At 38.7% G+C, this 17,616-nt stretch overlaps 1 protein-coding gene across 1 annotated transcript in view; it reads left to right on the top strand.

Annotated features, from left to right (window-relative positions):
• dchs1a (dachsous cadherin-related 1a) overlaps positions 1–14,817 on the top strand; it is a 120,169-nt gene extending 105,352 nt beyond the window's left edge. The window contains exons 11-21 of the mRNA XM_058413785.1: positions 1,925–2,164; positions 3,280–3,405; positions 3,634–3,843; positions 4,867–5,733; positions 7,480–7,593; positions 7,702–7,913; positions 8,213–8,364; positions 8,468–8,598; positions 8,933–9,219; positions 9,477–9,615; positions 9,725–14,817. Coding sequence (XP_058269768.1) covers positions 1,925–2,164; positions 3,280–3,405; positions 3,634–3,843; positions 4,867–5,733; positions 7,480–7,593; positions 7,702–7,913; positions 8,213–8,364; positions 8,468–8,598; positions 8,933–9,219; positions 9,477–9,615; positions 9,725–12,324 — 5,078 coding nt within the window. The 3' untranslated portion in view covers positions 12,325–14,817. The remainder of the gene's footprint in view (positions 1–1,924; positions 2,165–3,279; positions 3,406–3,633; positions 3,844–4,866; positions 5,734–7,479; positions 7,594–7,701; positions 7,914–8,212; positions 8,365–8,467; positions 8,599–8,932; positions 9,220–9,476; positions 9,616–9,724) is intronic.
• Positions 14,818–17,616: the final 2,799 nt, after the last annotated feature.

Raw genomic sequence — 17,616 nt, 5'->3', positions numbered from 1 at the left:
AGTATGTTTAATGTAGGTGATGTTCACCAATGATGGTCAGAGTTTCACTAGGGGTCCTTGCTGAGCATGTGTCTACCCATATGTTCACCCAAACTACTGTGTGTATGTGTGTGTGTGAGAGAGAGAGAGAGAGAGAGAATATCTGAGTATATGCATTGCAGTGTTGTAGTCAATCTGCATTCTTTTAACTCCAAGTGAATCTTTACATTTACGGCATTAATCATTTTTACGGCCTTATCTGGAGCGACTTACAATTTATCTAATTTTTATACAACTGAGCAATTGAGGGTTAAGGGCCTTGCTCAGGGGCCCAGCAGTTGCAGCTTGGTGGACCTGGGATTTAAACTCACAACCTTCCAATCAGTAATCCTGCACCTTAACCACTAAGCTCATCGTACTTTACATCTGAGTCAAATCCAAAGTTCTGATTTTTCTTTACAAAGAAAAAAAAATCATAAAAGTTTGCCTAAATGATTGCTCAGCTTTCACCCCCACCGCAGTGAAATAAATAATAAATAAATAATAAATAAATCACAACCAGACCAAAATATAAATATATGCATTTATACATCAGTTCCAGGTTGTAACAGTGCAAAATGTGAATGTTTAAAGATGCAAGCCACTGGATTTTACACATCACAGCATGCAAAGTTCAGTAAAAATGTTACTGTCCATGTTAAAGTCACAACCACAACCAAAAGTCCATGTGTACATATGGAAAGAGTCCATGTCCAGGACTGGAGTACTATATCACTGGTACAATGTTATGATGCAGAGCAGAGAGCAGTAGACATCATGCCTCACACTGCTGGTAGCTATTTACTGCGTGTTTATTTCCAGACGAACCCGGCCGACCGACAGACAGAGCGGCGTGTTTCTCTCCTCCGGCAGGCTTTGTTGTGAGCTCCACCAGGCATTGAACTAACAAGTCTGAAGACTGCACAAATATGGAAACAGTTCAAACATGTGCAGGAGCCTGTATGCCATGTGGGATCAGACCCTGTTTGCACCACAATCCCCGTCTTTTTCAAGCATTTTTTCCAAATTGTAGCATCCTCACTGTCCCTTCTCACGAACTGTATTCCCTGTACCTCAGTGTAATGTGTTTGGATTCATTTGAAGCTAGGAATTTTTTTTTTCCCCCCTAAAAGCCAACCTTTCCCAGCATTAACCCCAGCATGATCATGAAGGCAGACTCTTTACTCTGAGACAGATCACGACTGAGTCAAAGAAGCTGTATCTTTTTTGAACTGGTAATTCTAACCAGATTAATGGCTCAGGGGAATCTTAGCTGACTGTTAGCGAGAGAATCACTAGAAATAAGAACCAGAATCAAAACAGCCTCCAGTGACGCTGATCGCCGCTGCTCGGATAAACGGGTGTGGTGGGTTGTGCAAAAGCGTGAAATAGAGATCAGATCAATGGCTGTTCGTGCTATGCTGGCATCCCAGGCGAGGGTAGCCCTAATTTCAGCAGGGCACGGCAGGCAGAGCTCTTGCGTGTCTCGAGCTCGTGTTTGCGCTCTCCCTCCTAGGACTGAAATGTTGACTGTGGAAAAAACTCATAAACTGCGGCCTGTTACAGAGGCAAAATAATTTGCATTCAGGTAGGGTAGGGACGGCTCAGTGTGGGGAGATGTTTTTTTTTTCTCCTTCTTGTCTAGCCATCCTTGAGTTTTCATCTCATTTGTGAACCACAGAGAGGCGTTGGCTCACCATGGGTGCTCTTAACTTTATGAATGTGGCAGGGAGCATCGCATGCAAGCAGCTAACTACATGCGGGAACATGGAAATAGGGATTAGCATTAAGCTGCGTGTTAAACTAGGAGAAAACAATGTTATCAAATAATGATTGCAAAAGAAATCTTATTAGGGTAGTTACATAAGCATTGAGAAACTCTCAGCATGCTTCTGCTCTCCCGCAGGGTCTCTCTCTATCCTGAAGCCCATTAACCGTGAGGAGCAGGCCCAGTTTAATCTGACCATAGTGGCTGAGGATCATGGTGTCCCCCGGCTGTCCAGTACTCAGCAGCTGACGGTGCAGGTGATTGATGTGAATGACGAAATGCCTGTTTTTGAAGAGAGCATATATGAGGCCTTCATCACAGAAAACCAGCCAGCAGGAGCCACTGTGTTGGTTGTCTCAGCTTCAGATTTGGACCAAGGTAAGATGTAACCCTGTAGCTCACTGAAAAAAGTGTAACCCTTTAATTTAATTTTATTTTATTTCGAAATAATTTTATTTTTAATTGTTTTATTACATATATTGCTTAAATCATTTATTATTTCTAAATTACTTTTTTTATTATAAATCATATTAATGACTAATCTGAAATATTTAAAGAAATATTAAATTAAACAAATAAAGAAATTCTAGCTACACATACCAGGTCATGTAGCTGTGACACCTATATACTACACTAAGTATTGCTGTCCAGTGTAGTTGTTTCATACAGATTTATAATAAACTTGATTTAATCCACACTATCTGCTCAGCTGCTGTCAATTTAACTTTCTCTGTGCGTTGGAGGTTCGTTATGTTCCTGTCAAGCATGGGGCAAGCATTTTTGTTTATTAGAGTCATTTTCCTCTCACATCTTTGTCATGCTTGCATGAGCTACATATGTGAATACCAGAGGCTGGTTTTAATTGGTGGTAATGGATTTGGCTGAGTTTGGGCTGCATTCTCCAGGCCTTACTCAGGAGCGAATAAAACAGAAGGATTATAAACTCACTCCCCAGGAGCGATTAGAGCAGAAAACAGGTGATGCTCTGCCAGATTGTTTGCCTTTAGCACGCAACCTGGCATCTAAAAAACCAAGGGGAAGGCCAGTAAAGCCAACTGCTAATACAGCAATATAAACAACAAATAAAAAACAAATAAAAAATGATCCAGCACAGTGCTCGCATTTACTCGTTGCGTGACGAACGGCAATTGTGGCGTGTGCCCTGAGAGCAATGATGGATAAAGTCTAAAAGAATCAGTCTGTTTGTAACATAGATTTTATAGATTACATAAACATGTTTTTTTCCTAACATTTGCCATTTTAATTAAAAGTACTTCCTCTGTTCTGGTATTTATAGCAGCATTATTTTGAAAATGTATTTTATTTAAAAATTCTTTGATATATTTTTATATATATATCAACATAACATAATAAAAAAAATTATACATATAAATATTATTATTATCATTATATTAATAATTATCATAATAATAATTATCGCATATATTATTATTATTATTGTTATATTATTATTGTTATTATTATTTTTATAGGGAGCAATGGCATAGTGACATACGGAGGGCTGAGAGATGATGTTTTCACCATCCATCCAGTGACAGGTGTTATCTCAACCACCAGATCCCTAGACAGAGAAACCAAAGAGGACTACACTGTGACAGGTACTGAGAGAAAATTGCTTGTTTACGGTATTACACTGAGCAGAAAATCTGGCTCTTCTTTCACCAGTTGCCAAGCGGCCATGTAATTGCTTAATTCATGACTGAAAATGTGTTCACTTATGCCAATTTAATGTCATAACACAGCTGCTGCAGGAAACGAGCAGGAAATTCTTTCAAATGATGAAGCAAAAAAAAAACCCTCTTCATGTTAATCTTTGTTTTAAACAGTTTATGCCAAAGACGGCGGTTTTCCGTCGAACTTTGCCAAGGCCACAGTGCGTATCACAGTGCTGGATGAGAATGACAACAGGCCCGCTTTTGGCAGAGTGTATTACAGTCTCGAAGTGCCAGAAAACCAGGAGCCGGTGACTTTGTTCACTCTGAGAGCAACTGACCTGGACTCAGGGGACAGTGGGCTCATACAATATAAAATCACAGGTAAGAGCTGCTGGAGCCATGCACTCTGTGTTGTGATGTTTACAAGCTGTTCTTGTTTATGATGTTTTATGCGTCTTCCACTGTGGGATCATAAAAGTGATTATGTGGTATGTGGAATCATAAACTCAGAGTTGACAGCGGTTGTCACTAATTTTGTCAAATGGTCTAGGAAGGTTTTCAGTAATCCACTTTTAGTGAATTATTAACAGCAATATTCCTAACAATCTCACACACAATGCCTTTATGATCTTAATTTGTTGAATACTGTAAATTTTATTGTACTTACATTGTATCTTATTCTAAAATCTAGCTCAAGTTATCCTATACCAAGAACACCGGGGGTAAAGGTTTACCTTGAGACTGCATCATGAGATTCATAGACATGTTGTGTCATAAACATTTTTGTGTAGTTGGCTGTAATAATCGCTGTCAAGCAGCCGATGTCATCAACATCATAAATGTTTTGCTGTATAGTATTTTATTATTTTGTAGGTAGGTAGATGATTTTCGCAGATAGATAGATACATTGATAGTCTTTAAATACAAAGATATTTTGATCAGATGGAACTTTTTTCTTGTATTTAATTAACAGGTGGTCATCAATAAATAAGTGAATAAATAAATAAATATATATAAATAAATAATGTTGCTGTTGTAATAATAATAATAATAATAATAATAATAATAATAATAATAATCCCACGCATTTTAAACAAGTAATTATTATATTATTAGTAGTAATAGAAGCAGTAGTTTTTTCCCCTCAAATAGTTTTCTTGTGTTCTGATCTTAAAGAAAAGGCTCACAGTCTTAGCTGAAATGATAAAGGTCCACCTCTGCTCCCAGATTCTTGTGAACATTTACCACTGTACTTCATTACTATACATTGATTGTATAATGACACACATTTTTTTTGTCATTTGCACAAGGACAGTAAAGTTAAATCTAATCTAATCTAATTTAATCTAAACCAATTCAGATTAGTCTTATGATTTCAAATTGTCTTTTTATTTATTTCTTAAGATGGGGACCCTTCAGGTGACTTTCACTTGGACAAGAAGTCTGGTACACTGTCCACCTCCAGAGCTTTGGACAGAGAGAAGAAAACCCGTTACACCCTTACTGTGGAAGCTCGAGATCTAGGCACTCCTTCCCTGAGCAGCACTGCCACTCTGGACATCAGCATCCTGGACCTCAATGACAACAGTCCTGTTTTCGCCAGTAGCAGCTACATGGTGGATATTGATGAAGATGCCCAAGAAGGCACGTTCGTTCTTGAGGTGACTGCCATCGACAAGGATGAAGGCTCCAATGGCCAAGTGGTCTACTTCCTGAGTCAAGAGTCCAGGGGTATGTTTATCGTGGACCAGCACAACGGTCGTATTGTCACAGCTGCAGCACTCGACAGGGAGAAGGTTGCCTCCTACAGCTTTCAGGTGTTTGCTGTGGATTCCTCTGCTGGCAATCCTCGCAATTCCTCAGCTCACGTGACTATTCACATCCTCGACGTGAACGACAATGCACCCTTCTTCATCACAGATCCCCTCATCATTAATGTGTCCAGCAACAGCTTCGGCAGTCATCGCGTTCTGGCAACTATGAGAGCTGAGGACAAGGATTTTGGGGCTAATGGTTCTGTCTTCTATCGTTTTGCCAACCCTGTAAAAGGCTTCACCATAAACTCACTGACAGGGGACATTCAGCCCACTGAAAGACTTCATGGCCTCACTCAAAGCCAAAGGACACTTATAGTCCAGGCCATGGACCAAGGCAGCCCTCCACAGTCTTCACTGGGAGTGGTCGTGGTCTACATCCGTGAACAGAGTTACAATGGAATTCGCTTCAGCCGCAATTCCAGGGATGTCAGCCTACAAGAAAATGCAGCCAAAGGTATGATAATGTCTAGAGTATACTTTGCCCACTATGGTGTGATGTAAGTTGTATGATTGTGCCAGATTTTAGTCAGTACTTAGCATCTATTTGGATCCGTTGTCATGGACTTAGGAATGCAGATGTCATACATGCAGAATGTGCGTAAGGTAAAAAAAAAAAAAAAATGTCAGGTTTCTTTACTCAGCAGTGAATATGTACAATATAGTTAGTTATATCCTCACATTGATATACCATTTGCAATTATGGTGTAAATTGGCAAGAGCTTGTGAGAGTGGAGTTTTGGCACCTAGCAGGTATGAACTTAAGTATTATAATTTGATAGAATTCTAATTAAGTTTAAATACATTCTACAGAAAATCAATTTAATCATCTAATGCAAAATATCAGGGTCCCAAACTACCCTTAAACAGCTTCCCAGTAGGTACACAGCTCATTGAAAATTTACACTTTGACTTTAATCAAAAGCTCTGTGAGATACATGACTTGCATCTAAATACACAGTTATGTCCATCCTCTAGTGCTTTCTTATGCACTGTTTGTTTACTTACAGGCTTAGTAAAGCATGAATTTAATAGAAATCCATTCAGGCTGGCAACTTCATTTAAAACTATAATCTTCAACAGTGGTGCACTTGAGCAGCTTGTAGCTGCAGAGCAATGTGTTTTCTTCAACATGAGGAATCAGAATATACAGTTACTGTCTTTATACATATATTATCGTAGCTTAAAATGTTAATGCAGCTTGACTCGAGTGGTTTAAATGTGTTCACTACAGCGGGTGTGTCAGCATTTCTTATCGCCAGTGTCACAGAGTGTGAGGCACACAGGGAAGAGCTTATATTCTTATCCAGGGTTGCCATGTTTTAGCCTGATACATTTTTCTTCTTTTTCTCAGCCTTTGTCTGGGTAACAAGGTCACCTTAATGCATATGCATTTCTGACATATCAGCATTATCCATGTGATCCCATTCCCCTCTCACAATCTTTGCAGTATGTGTTACAATAGAAATGGTTCTGTACATTGTCTGCACTTACACTTTGCCTTTTGTTTTGTTATCATTTAATAGAATTAATTCTAAATACTTGCCATTGAGCAGGATCTTGGTGAATGTGGATTAGATTTTAAACTAGCTCAGTTCGGAATAAAAAAGATCAAACGTGGCAACACTGTCCACGCCAATTCACTCTTGGTGTAAATCCTGCTCCAGTGGGCCTCTATTAGCACTTGTTGCCGTCTCTTTTTAGACTAGTAAGTGCAATCATACATTAATGTAAATGGGGCAGTGTTTATAGCCTTACAACTTTCCTTCATTCAACCTAAATGGACCAATCCTGTTCCATCAAGTGAGCTCTATGAAAAAAAAAATGGAGTGGACCTCAACACCACTGGGATGAATCCTGACTGCATGCCAAGCTTTCTCACCTGAGATCAGTACCTGACTTCACTAATGCAGTTGTGGCTACATTGGCAAACTCCTATAGCCAAAATCTAGTGGAGATTATTATAAGCAAAGGGGAGCTAAATGTGGTGTGGACTGTTCACATTTGGGTATGCTGGTCAGGCGTCCATAAACTTCTGGCCATATAGTGTATGGTATTTAATGGGTCTCTGTTTCTGCACCTAATGTAAGAGACTTTACTGAATTTGCACTCTGTGTTTTAAATGCCATATGTTACATACTGACAGTGTTTATTTAAAAATGTACTAGTGGTGTAATTATATCTGCCTTGTGGCTTTCTTAAGGTACTGCTGTGGTACAGATTCAAGCCCATTATCCTGATGGCTCCCGAAGTGGCATTACTTATAGCATTTTCAGTGGCAACAAGTTACAGTCTTTCAGCATCAGCTCCACAACAGGTACTTTTGCAATGAGAATTCTGAATTAAAATCTGGAGACCTTGGCCAGTTCAAACATTTGGAACACAAGCAACACACAGCACTGATATACATCATCTGTATATTTAGGTGAGATCTGGGTGGAGAGCTCCAGAGGGCTGGATTTTGAGGAGACCCCTCGACTTCGCTTAGTGATCAAAGCTGAAACTGCATCCTCCAGCTCCTTCATGGCAGTTAACCTCATCCTGCAGGATGTCAATGACAACCTGCCACGCTTTCAGCTCCACAATTACATTGCTTATGTTAGGGAAGCCCAGGGTTATGATTACCCCATCATTCAGGTACAGTCGCTTTCCTCCAGTGTTTTCATAGTGGTGAAAGTGTGTAATTGTGAAGCAATCCCTATGCCTTTTAATGGAAGAGATTTGTTATAAAGTTTCCATTGGTTTTATTTCAGTGTTTTCACTACCAGTGATTAAAATATCATCTCAGCTGTTCTTAACAGCCTCAGTTGTTTCCCTCTTTTTTTTCCAACAAAAAAGAATGTTCCAAACTCAATATTGCTTCCAGTCTCACATTACATTGGAGCAGCTGTTGTAAATCCTCGTGTATTTTCATTCCAAATTTGTAATTTCCTCAGGTTCTGGCAGACGACCTTGACCAAGGTCAGAATGGACAGGTGACCTACTCCATCAGGTCATCGTCCATGAGCGGACTGTTCAAGATCGACCCTCTCACAGGAAGCATCTCAACAGCTGCCATCATGGACAGAGAAATTTGGACACAGACTAAGTATTAACTCCTTTGGCACTCACTTGTGTTTGATTGTAGCAAAGTATGTTCTTCTTTTAAACAAATAATATAAATTTATTTATTTTTTTGTGTGTGTTCTCAGGCTAGTAATCACAGCCACTGACAGGGGCAGCCCTCGATTAGCAGGCTCTGCCACTCTCACTGTTATCATAGTGGATCAGAACGACAACCGGCCCACTATCCCAGTTCCTCGCGAAGTGCGAGTTCCTGAGAGTGAGTTGACTGTTGGGTGAACTCAGTATCATTGATGTTATCAGTGAAATCTAGCCACTCTGGTCTGCATTGGGCAAACAGCCAGACTAACAGAGCTGAAAGGTCAACTCAATTACAATTACCGCCTCTCCCCCAAAGATCTTGGTGATCATATCCTGTCAGAAGGATGTAGTATCATGTTTTCCTGGGATTGTGAAAATTAAAAGCAAATACATGGACATGACAGCCTAAGGCAGAAAAGCTGTAATAGCCTACTCATGTACACACAGTATTATTGTAAGTGACCTCATTATAAATCAGTTTCAGGATCTAAACTTTATTTTGCTCCTTCCAGACACACTGATTGGGACAGTGATCACCCAAGTGACGGGGAATGATGTGGACACTGGTCCCGCCCTGTCTTATACACTGCACCTGGATGTGAATTCCCAGGGGAAGTTTGGAATACATCGATATGGAGGAGGGGTCTCCCTAACTGGCCAGCTGGACTATGAAGAGAGGACGTGGTACACTGTGACTGTCCGAACATCTGACTCTTTGCACCAGAGTGAGGCCAACTTGACAGTACTTGTGGAGGATGTGAATGATAATGCTCCAGTCTTCACACAGGACCTTTACCAGGTGCAGTCTTCCTTTTTGTAAACATAAATCAGAATCAGTCAGAAAAGGCACATTTGTTTATGTACCAAATATTATGCCATCACACATACTATACAGTAGTTCTGTTTTCAAAATACAGTTAATTTCTCATCATGTTAAATCATTATGTTGCCTAAGGGAACCCCAATCAAGCTTACTGATGGTTGCCCTGCGATGTGTGTATTTGATTTCCCTATGTAGTTTTTAAAAGCCAACAATAAATTGTTTTTTTTTCGTAGGTGACACTTGCTGAGCATTCTCCAGCTGGAAGTTCGGTTATTACTGTGACTGCTACTGACCAAGATTCAGGAGAGAATGGCAAGGTCACATATAGAGTTGTGTCAACAAAAGACCTATTCTACATTGACCCAAGTAATGGTATGTGCTTCTTTTTCATCATAAACTCCAAAATTGTGTCTGTTTTTGTGAGCTTGATATTTATTTGATTCAGGTGTAAGTTCAATACATACATTTTGTTTTCATACAGGCACGCTCTTCATAAAGCAGAGCACTGAGTTTGATTCTGAGCGTCCATCCTTTCTGGTGGTAATTGAAGCTTCTGATGGTGGTAATCCATCACTGACTGGTCTTACCACTGTGCAAGTCCATATGTCAGATGTCAATGATAATGCCCCAGTGTTCCAGCAAACTGAGTACAGAGCAGCTGTTTCAGAGGACGAGCCCCCTGGATCCACCATCCTCATGCTGGAGGCTGTGGATGGAGACTTGTCAAGGGACAACTCTGGATTTGACTTTGCTATCGCCAGTGGAAACACTGGCAATGCCTTTCAAGTTGAAAGTAGCATACGGTTCCTAGAGGGCCGTGGATTTCAGATAGTTGGAACCCTAGTCTTAGCTGACAGGCTTGATTTTGAGGACGTGAGCACATATAATCTCACTATTGTTGCTTCAGACCGTGGCATTCCCCAACGAAGCTCAAGTGTCCCTGTTGTAATCACAGTAATGGATACTAATGACAACCCACCAGCCTTCAGCAGGGCAGAGTACAATGTTGTTCTAAGTGAAGGTGCTGAGACTGGAAAAGATATACTTCAAGTATCTGCTTTAGACCCAGACTCCACACCTAATGGAGACGTGCACTACTCGATCATCTCTGGAGATGAAAGTGAGCTCTTCTCATTAGACCAGTGGACTGGTGCTCTCCGTTTGAGGAGGTCTTTAGACAACGAGCAAGAGTCATCTCACATACTTATTGTGCAAGCCTCAGATAGACAGGGTCACTTTGCTCTTGCTCCTGTTACTATTGAGATCAAGGACATCAATGACAATCGACCTTTCTTTCCTCTTAAAACAGTGACAGCCAGTATTCGAGAGAATCAGCCTCAGAACACCCTCGTCACAATCCTGCACGCTATTGATCATGATGCAGGGGCATTTGGACAGCTGAAATATTACATAATGGATAAATCAGGAAATGGAAGAGAGTCGTTTATGGTTAACCAGAGCTCTGGTGAGATTCGAACCCGTTTCAGTTTTGATTTTGAGAAGATGAACACCTTTCACTTTGTTGCTGTAGCAATGGATGCAGGAAACTACTCTGCAACTGCTACAGTTCAGGTGTATGTGACTGGAGAAGATGAGTATGACCCTGTTTTTACCAGTTCACACGTTGCCTTCCATGTCCCTGAGGGAGCAAAGAAGGGACAGAGCATCGGCCAAGTGGTTGCCAAAGATGAGGATGGGGGTGTAGATGGCATTGTCCTATACAGTCTAGCTGAGACTTCTCCCTACTTTGAGGTCAATATTTCTACAGGCGTGATTTCCCTCAAGATGGATGCTTATGGCCACCATGTTGGCCGATCTAAAAGGGAGACCCGGCAAGTGACACTGGATGTGATAGCACATAGCCCATTGGAGAGTTCCCGTGTAGCCACTGCACAGGTTGTCATCGATGTCACTCATACTTCCTTTGGTTTAACTACAGGCATGAACATTATATTAGCTAGTGTCATTGCTACATCCTTGGCAGCTATAGTGGTCTTAATAATAATTGCTGTGATGCTCTACCTCCTGCGATATCGAAGAAAGAAGTACCAAGAGAATCAAGATAGAATGTTGACCCCTGGTACAGTACTAGATACTCTTGATGAACCCAAAGTCCATGGAAGTGAAAAGCTTTATCATCAAGCTCTACCTGGATATGCAGAAGACCAGACTGCCGGTGGAGGCCCGTACACTCGAGGAGGGTCTCTGGATCCTTCTCACTCTAGTGGAAGAGGTTCAGCTGAGGCAGAAGCAGCAGAGGATGATGAGATCCGCATGATCAACGAGTATCCACGAGTTTCTAGTATTTCATCATCTATGCAGGAGCATATAGCTGCTCGTGGACCTGATTCTGGGATCCAGCAAGATGCTGATCAGCTCTCGGACATCTCTGGTGAGCCTGGAATGGACATTAACCAGTGGCTTAAAGGGAAAAAGATGGGAAGCTTGAGTGGAAGTCTCTTGTCAGGCCAGACTGCAGTGTATCGTGATGATGGTGGGGGATATCTTGGGGTAGGAAGAGGGCTTAGCATCTCTCAGACTAAAGACTACACATTCCCTGAGGATGGGAAACCTATCGTGGATGGTTCTCTCACAGCAATAGTGGCTAGTGATGAGGAACTGAGAGGCAGCTACAACTGGGACTACCTCCTTAACTGGTGCCCTCAGTTCCAGCCACTGGCTAATGTATTTACAGAAATTGCTCGGTTAAAAGATGAGAACGCCCCGGTTAACCCGCGCCGACCCTTTCAGCCCAAAGCAAAAGCAGACCCCAAGCCTCGAATTGACCCCCCTCCTCTTATCACATCAGTAGCTCATCCTGGGGCTAAAACTGTCCTTCCAAAACCTGCTGTTGGACGAACTCTTCCCCACGTGTCCACTTTAAAACGATCACCGATCAGCCATGATGGCTCAGTCTCTTCAGTAGCCATGTCACCCAGTTTTTCACCCTCCCTATCCCCACTTGCAGCCCGTTCTCCGGCCATCTCACCATTTGGCGTTTCCCACGGCCCATCTGCCTCCATTATTAATACAAATGAACACTCTGTAGAGCACAGCGAGGAGACTGAGCTTAGGATTTAATCTTTTCAAGTTTTCTACTGTTCATACAGCATCCTACTTGACTCAGGACCCTGTACATGACGGTTGTCCAACATGGTGATAATGTCATGTGAAATGTCATGTTGCCTCACTGGCTGGCCAGAGAGTTGAGGGTGCAGTGTTTAATTACCATGATGGACACAGACAGTGGCTTATGGAAATGCTCTCTCCAGGAAACATAACTAGATAGCAACGGACATGTGCTATCTCCTGCATTTGCACATTTTACACGGGAGCTAAGTTTGATGTTAATGTTTTTAAAAGTAAGACTTTTTTTGTATGATATATTTTTGTACTGATATTTGTGTTTTTTGGACTAGAAAATGGCATTAATTAATACCATTTTCTGATTAAACTGTTATATATTTGAATTTGTATATATGTGAGTGTAATAATAAGTAACAAGATTTTGTTCTAGTTTACAGCTGGCATTCCCAAGTTTTCTATCAGTGTTAAAATGATGATCTTACTTTTTTCCAACTTTCTTTTCAGTCTTTTTTCAGTATTTATAAAGGAGCAGATTTTTACAAGTTGACCAGACATAAGACTATGAAGCATTTAGTGACTTATGCTGCTCTATTCCTACACTATAAGCATGCATTACTACCCCAGCTAAGAACTAATGAATGCGAAATAAGGAGCAGCTTTATTTTTAAACATAAGCATTCTCATAATATGGTGTGAAGTTTTTTTTTTCACAAGAACAGCAGTATTCAGTACAATTATGACATAAGAGGGCTTTCCAGATTTGTTTGTTTATTCGTCAGCAGTTATTGTCCTACTTTTCATAAAATGGATGGGACACCATCTATTTCTGCATTACTCCCATAGACTTTTTCCAAATAAAGATTCTGAATCTACATTAAATTTAGCAGGAGAAAAGCCATCTCACATTTTAGTCAATACACCAATTTTTCTTATGGCAGCTTGTGGCAGCACTTGATTCTTTCTTTCTTTCTTTCTTTCTTTCTTTCTTTCTTTCTTTCTTTCTTTCTTTCTTTCTTTCTTTCTTTCTTTCTTTCTTTCTTTCTTTCTTTCTTTCTTTTTACCTGTAATAATGTGCATTACTGGAACTGGAAATCTTCTTGGCATTTTGGCATTTTCCTTTCCAATTAATCATTTGCTGCTGAAGGCAGTTCCATTGGGTTGGCAGTAAGTTCTGAGGAACCTTGTAAAAGTAAAAAACTTTCTGAAGAAACTAATTGCATGTGCATCTGAACAACATTATGGTACAGTATTTAAATCAGTTGCAAGTCAACTACAAGTCTTACAAGACTTTGCATCAGCTTTGCAAAACTGTACTACAGGCCAAAATGAGGAAAAAATGAAACATTCGAATAAAAATTAAATTTTATTAGCATAATTTTATAATGCTGGAAAAATGTGACTAAATGGCTGCAGTTGTTTTGACTAACTGATTTTTAATGTGGGTTTGGTAAAAAAAAAAAATAAATAAATAAATAAATAAGCTTACTTACTTTCAAGATTTTCCAATTCAAGATTAAAACCCTTTATACAGAAAGTCACTTTATACTTTTGACAGGCAGGACTTCCCAAAGGAGCCTAATTAGTGAGAAAGACAGTCTTTGACTACATGCCAATACCTTAAATTTTTGGCTGGTAAAAAAGTCAGTATATTTTTTACTACATATGTGGATAACTTCAAAAATTTACTACTTACTTCCAGAGTTTTTGGCCTGTAATATACATGAAAAAGGCATCACCCATAGCATTGGCTAAAGACTTTGTAGCATTCTTTCTTCTTGCCTTACACATTTTCCAGGCTTTTATATTTCCATACTGTTTACCAGAATCAAAGCTTTATCCGTAAATTAAAGCTTTACAGTTGCATTTGAAATAGTAAATGCTGCTCAGCTGGAAAGGTAACATCATGTAATTCAAAGAATCTTGCCTAATATATGTATAAAAAAGAATGTACTGTATTTTGGATTTCCATCGCTTCTTGTGAATGCCCTTTGTTGCAATCAATGCCTTTTTTTGCAGTAAAATCATATGTCCATGACAGAGTTAAATGATGCCTTGTAAAGAATGTTAATGATGTGTTCAGAACACATGGCTGTGCCTTTCATTCACATGTGTATAAGCTGCAGCTAGATTTCAGGTACCACTTTATGTTAAAGAACACATAAGGATTTAATTAAACTCAAATTAGACTTTTGTAACATACTTATTCACTACGTATAAATAAATACTATATAATATATATGTGAAAATGACTGATAATTATATTGTTCTTTGTGATAAATTGCAGTAACACTTTAAAAATGTGTTATACAAACTACTAAGCATGAATTAATAACAGATGCAAAGGTTATTAGGTATTATTCTTTCCTGTTAGACCTTAAGGTTCAAGATTGAACTGATAAACACTATAATATTCTCTAATAAAATACTTTACTATGTGCTCCATATACTCAAGTAGATTTTCATTTTTGACTATTACAATAATGATCATTAGTGAGATTAGTGAAGTCACAATCTAGCAGGCTAAAATGGAATTAGGGAAAAAATTGATTATCTCATGCTCAGTAGATTATATAGGTTTAATAAAGTGTCTTTTGTGCATCAGCACAAGTAATAATATAATTGTTAGTCACGTTTTAATAGAAAGTCTCTACTTATGTAGCAAAGAGTACTTAATAAAGACTAATACATAATGAATAATGTGGTATAATAATAGGGGATGTGGTTGTGCCACTGCTGCCCCCTAAGGAAGGCCCTTAACCCTTAATTGCTCAGTTGTATGAAATGAAATAAAAATGTAAGTCACTCTGCATAAGAGCGTTTGCCAAATGCCAGAAATGTAAATGTAATAAATAATCCTGTGGTCGTCCCTGGTGGTCTGTGCTCTCACCTCCGTGGCCTAGGTTCGATTCCCAGGCAGGGAGCTGACCCAGCCACTAACTCTTAGTGTCTAACTCTTAGTGCCAGTCCCAAGCCTGGATAAAGTGGGAGAATTATATCAGGAAGGGTATCCAACATTTAAAAAAAAAAAAAAGTGCCGTATAATAATATTCGGACCTGATGATCCGCTGTGGCGACCCTGAGCAGGGAGCATCCAAAGGACAACATCATCATAGTGAACAAACCTGTCTAATTTGAGCTTAATTAAAAAATAATGTGTTCCTTTTTATAAAGTGATATCACATGTAGGTCTGTATTCTGTCAGTTTCATTTTGTCTGTATTTCTGTACCTTTTGTCATTCTTCTATGAAGTAGTGCTCCCCATTATTTTGCCCGGTTTTATATGTATATATTTATTTTTTAATTGCATTTAAATATGATCAAGCTGTAACATTTCCACAGAATTGCCATTTCTTTAATCATCTCCCAGTCCCACTGTGCCTAATAATTGCTAGCTGCTCGTTGTAGTAAACTTGATTTCCCCTGACTAATAGTTTTGGTGACTATTCCAGTCTAGTGATTTTCTTTTCTGTGTGTGTGTAAGAGTGTATGATTTTGTACTATAATTAGTTGCTCTGTCTTTCTGCCATTGCTGCTTTTATTTAGGTGTCTTATAGATAGCTAATCATGTACTGTTGCGTAAACAAGCAACATCTGAATCCAATTAACTGTGAAATTCAGGATGTGCCATATCTATGATGTCTCTGAGGAAAAAAAAATAAAAAATGTGCAGATGTTTAGATTCATGATTCATTTGAATTGTGTTCTCTGTAAAGTCACCTTAAAGCTGACTGTGTTGTACCTGTTGAATATTGTTGCTCTCTAAAATCACGCTTGTCACTTCTTCAGCGTTTGTAATTCATAATCCAAAGGTTAAATAGCTGTTTTCTTCTTCTTTTGTAAACGTTAATCAGGACTCGTTGAACATTTCATTACAGTCTCCTGGACAAGAGTACATTTGTACTGTATTTGTTAAAGTGCCTGATTAAAATGTATTTAGAACCGGAACTGCCAGGCTTTTCTCGCATATTGTTTCTCTTTTCATGGCAGTTTGGTTTTTGATTCTTTATGAGGAATTGTCTGTAAGGTCTACGATGAAAGCATACGTCTGACATTAATATTCTCTGTTCTCTATATTTGATTTTAGGTTTAAATTGAAGCAAGGCCTTATTTTAACTAGAAGGCACAATTTCACTATATCTAATCATAATCTATATAATCATATCATAAGGCACAAGATATATGACCTTTGAAGCTCATGAAGGATGGATCAGTAACTAAGCCTGAGAATAAACTGGAGTATCAGCGGTGAGAGGAATTTTGAGTAAGCACCAGATGGACTCAAGATGCAGCAATTCCACTATAGATGAAGTAGCAATACAGTCCATTTACAGTTCGTAGCTAAAAACAGCAGTTTATTTAGTGAAACATATGCTCGCTGAATGTCTCTGAACTGCTGTACGTTTTTTTCTTTTAACTTTCATATCTATCTTTGAATAGAATATTGTCCAGTGAAATAATCATTAATTTCTGATTTTTGGTCACACTTTTTCTTATTTAAAGACATGCATGGCTTATTATTATTATTATTATTATTATTATTATTATTATCATTATTATTATTGTTATTGTTATTGTTATTGTTATTATTATTATTATTATTATTATTATTATTATTATTATTGTTATTATTATTATTAATAATAATAATAATAATAATAATAGGTTCAATCTTTATTTTCCAAAATGTAGTAACCTCTATAAAACCTCTTTAACCCTGATCAAGTGTCTACTAAGAATACTGTTAATACATCAGCCGGCTTCATGTCCCACTCATGTGACTTTATTTGATCATTTTCATGATTTACCCCACTCGCCACAATCAGGTGCACTGTGAGTCTTTCTGACAGACTTTCAAATAACAAATAATGTGCTCCTATTAGTAACAGTACCTGTTCATTTGAACTAACAGATTTGTATTCACTTACATCTATAGCACTTACTTGCAGCACATTCATTAAGTATTTATTATGTAAGTTAATAAGTGACATCCTTCCTACTGGATTTGCAGTTACTGTATCTAGCATCACCTACACAGTCTGCATTCGAAACTCCTAAAAAAAACTTTAATACAACTTCAGTTATCTATCAAGCTCATATGGCAGCAACATATGTTATTTGCTGAAATGTTATTTGCTTATATGTGCTTGCATTGAAAAATTAATTGCATTTATTACTTATATAAACTGTAATTTATGCCTTCTACAACTTTGACAGAAAGAAAGAAAGAAAGAAAGACAGAAACTTTCAGATAAAAAACAGATCTCAGCCATTTTTAAGTCTTACATA

Source organism: Hemibagrus wyckioides, linkage group LG17, assembly GCF_019097595.1.
Source record: "Hemibagrus wyckioides isolate EC202008001 linkage group LG17, SWU_Hwy_1.0, whole genome shotgun sequence".
Taxonomy (NCBI): Eukaryota; Metazoa; Chordata; class Actinopteri; order Siluriformes; family Bagridae; genus Hemibagrus; species Hemibagrus wyckioides.
Note: the sequence above shows the minus strand (reverse complement) of the source record. Positions and strands in the feature narration are given on the sequence as shown.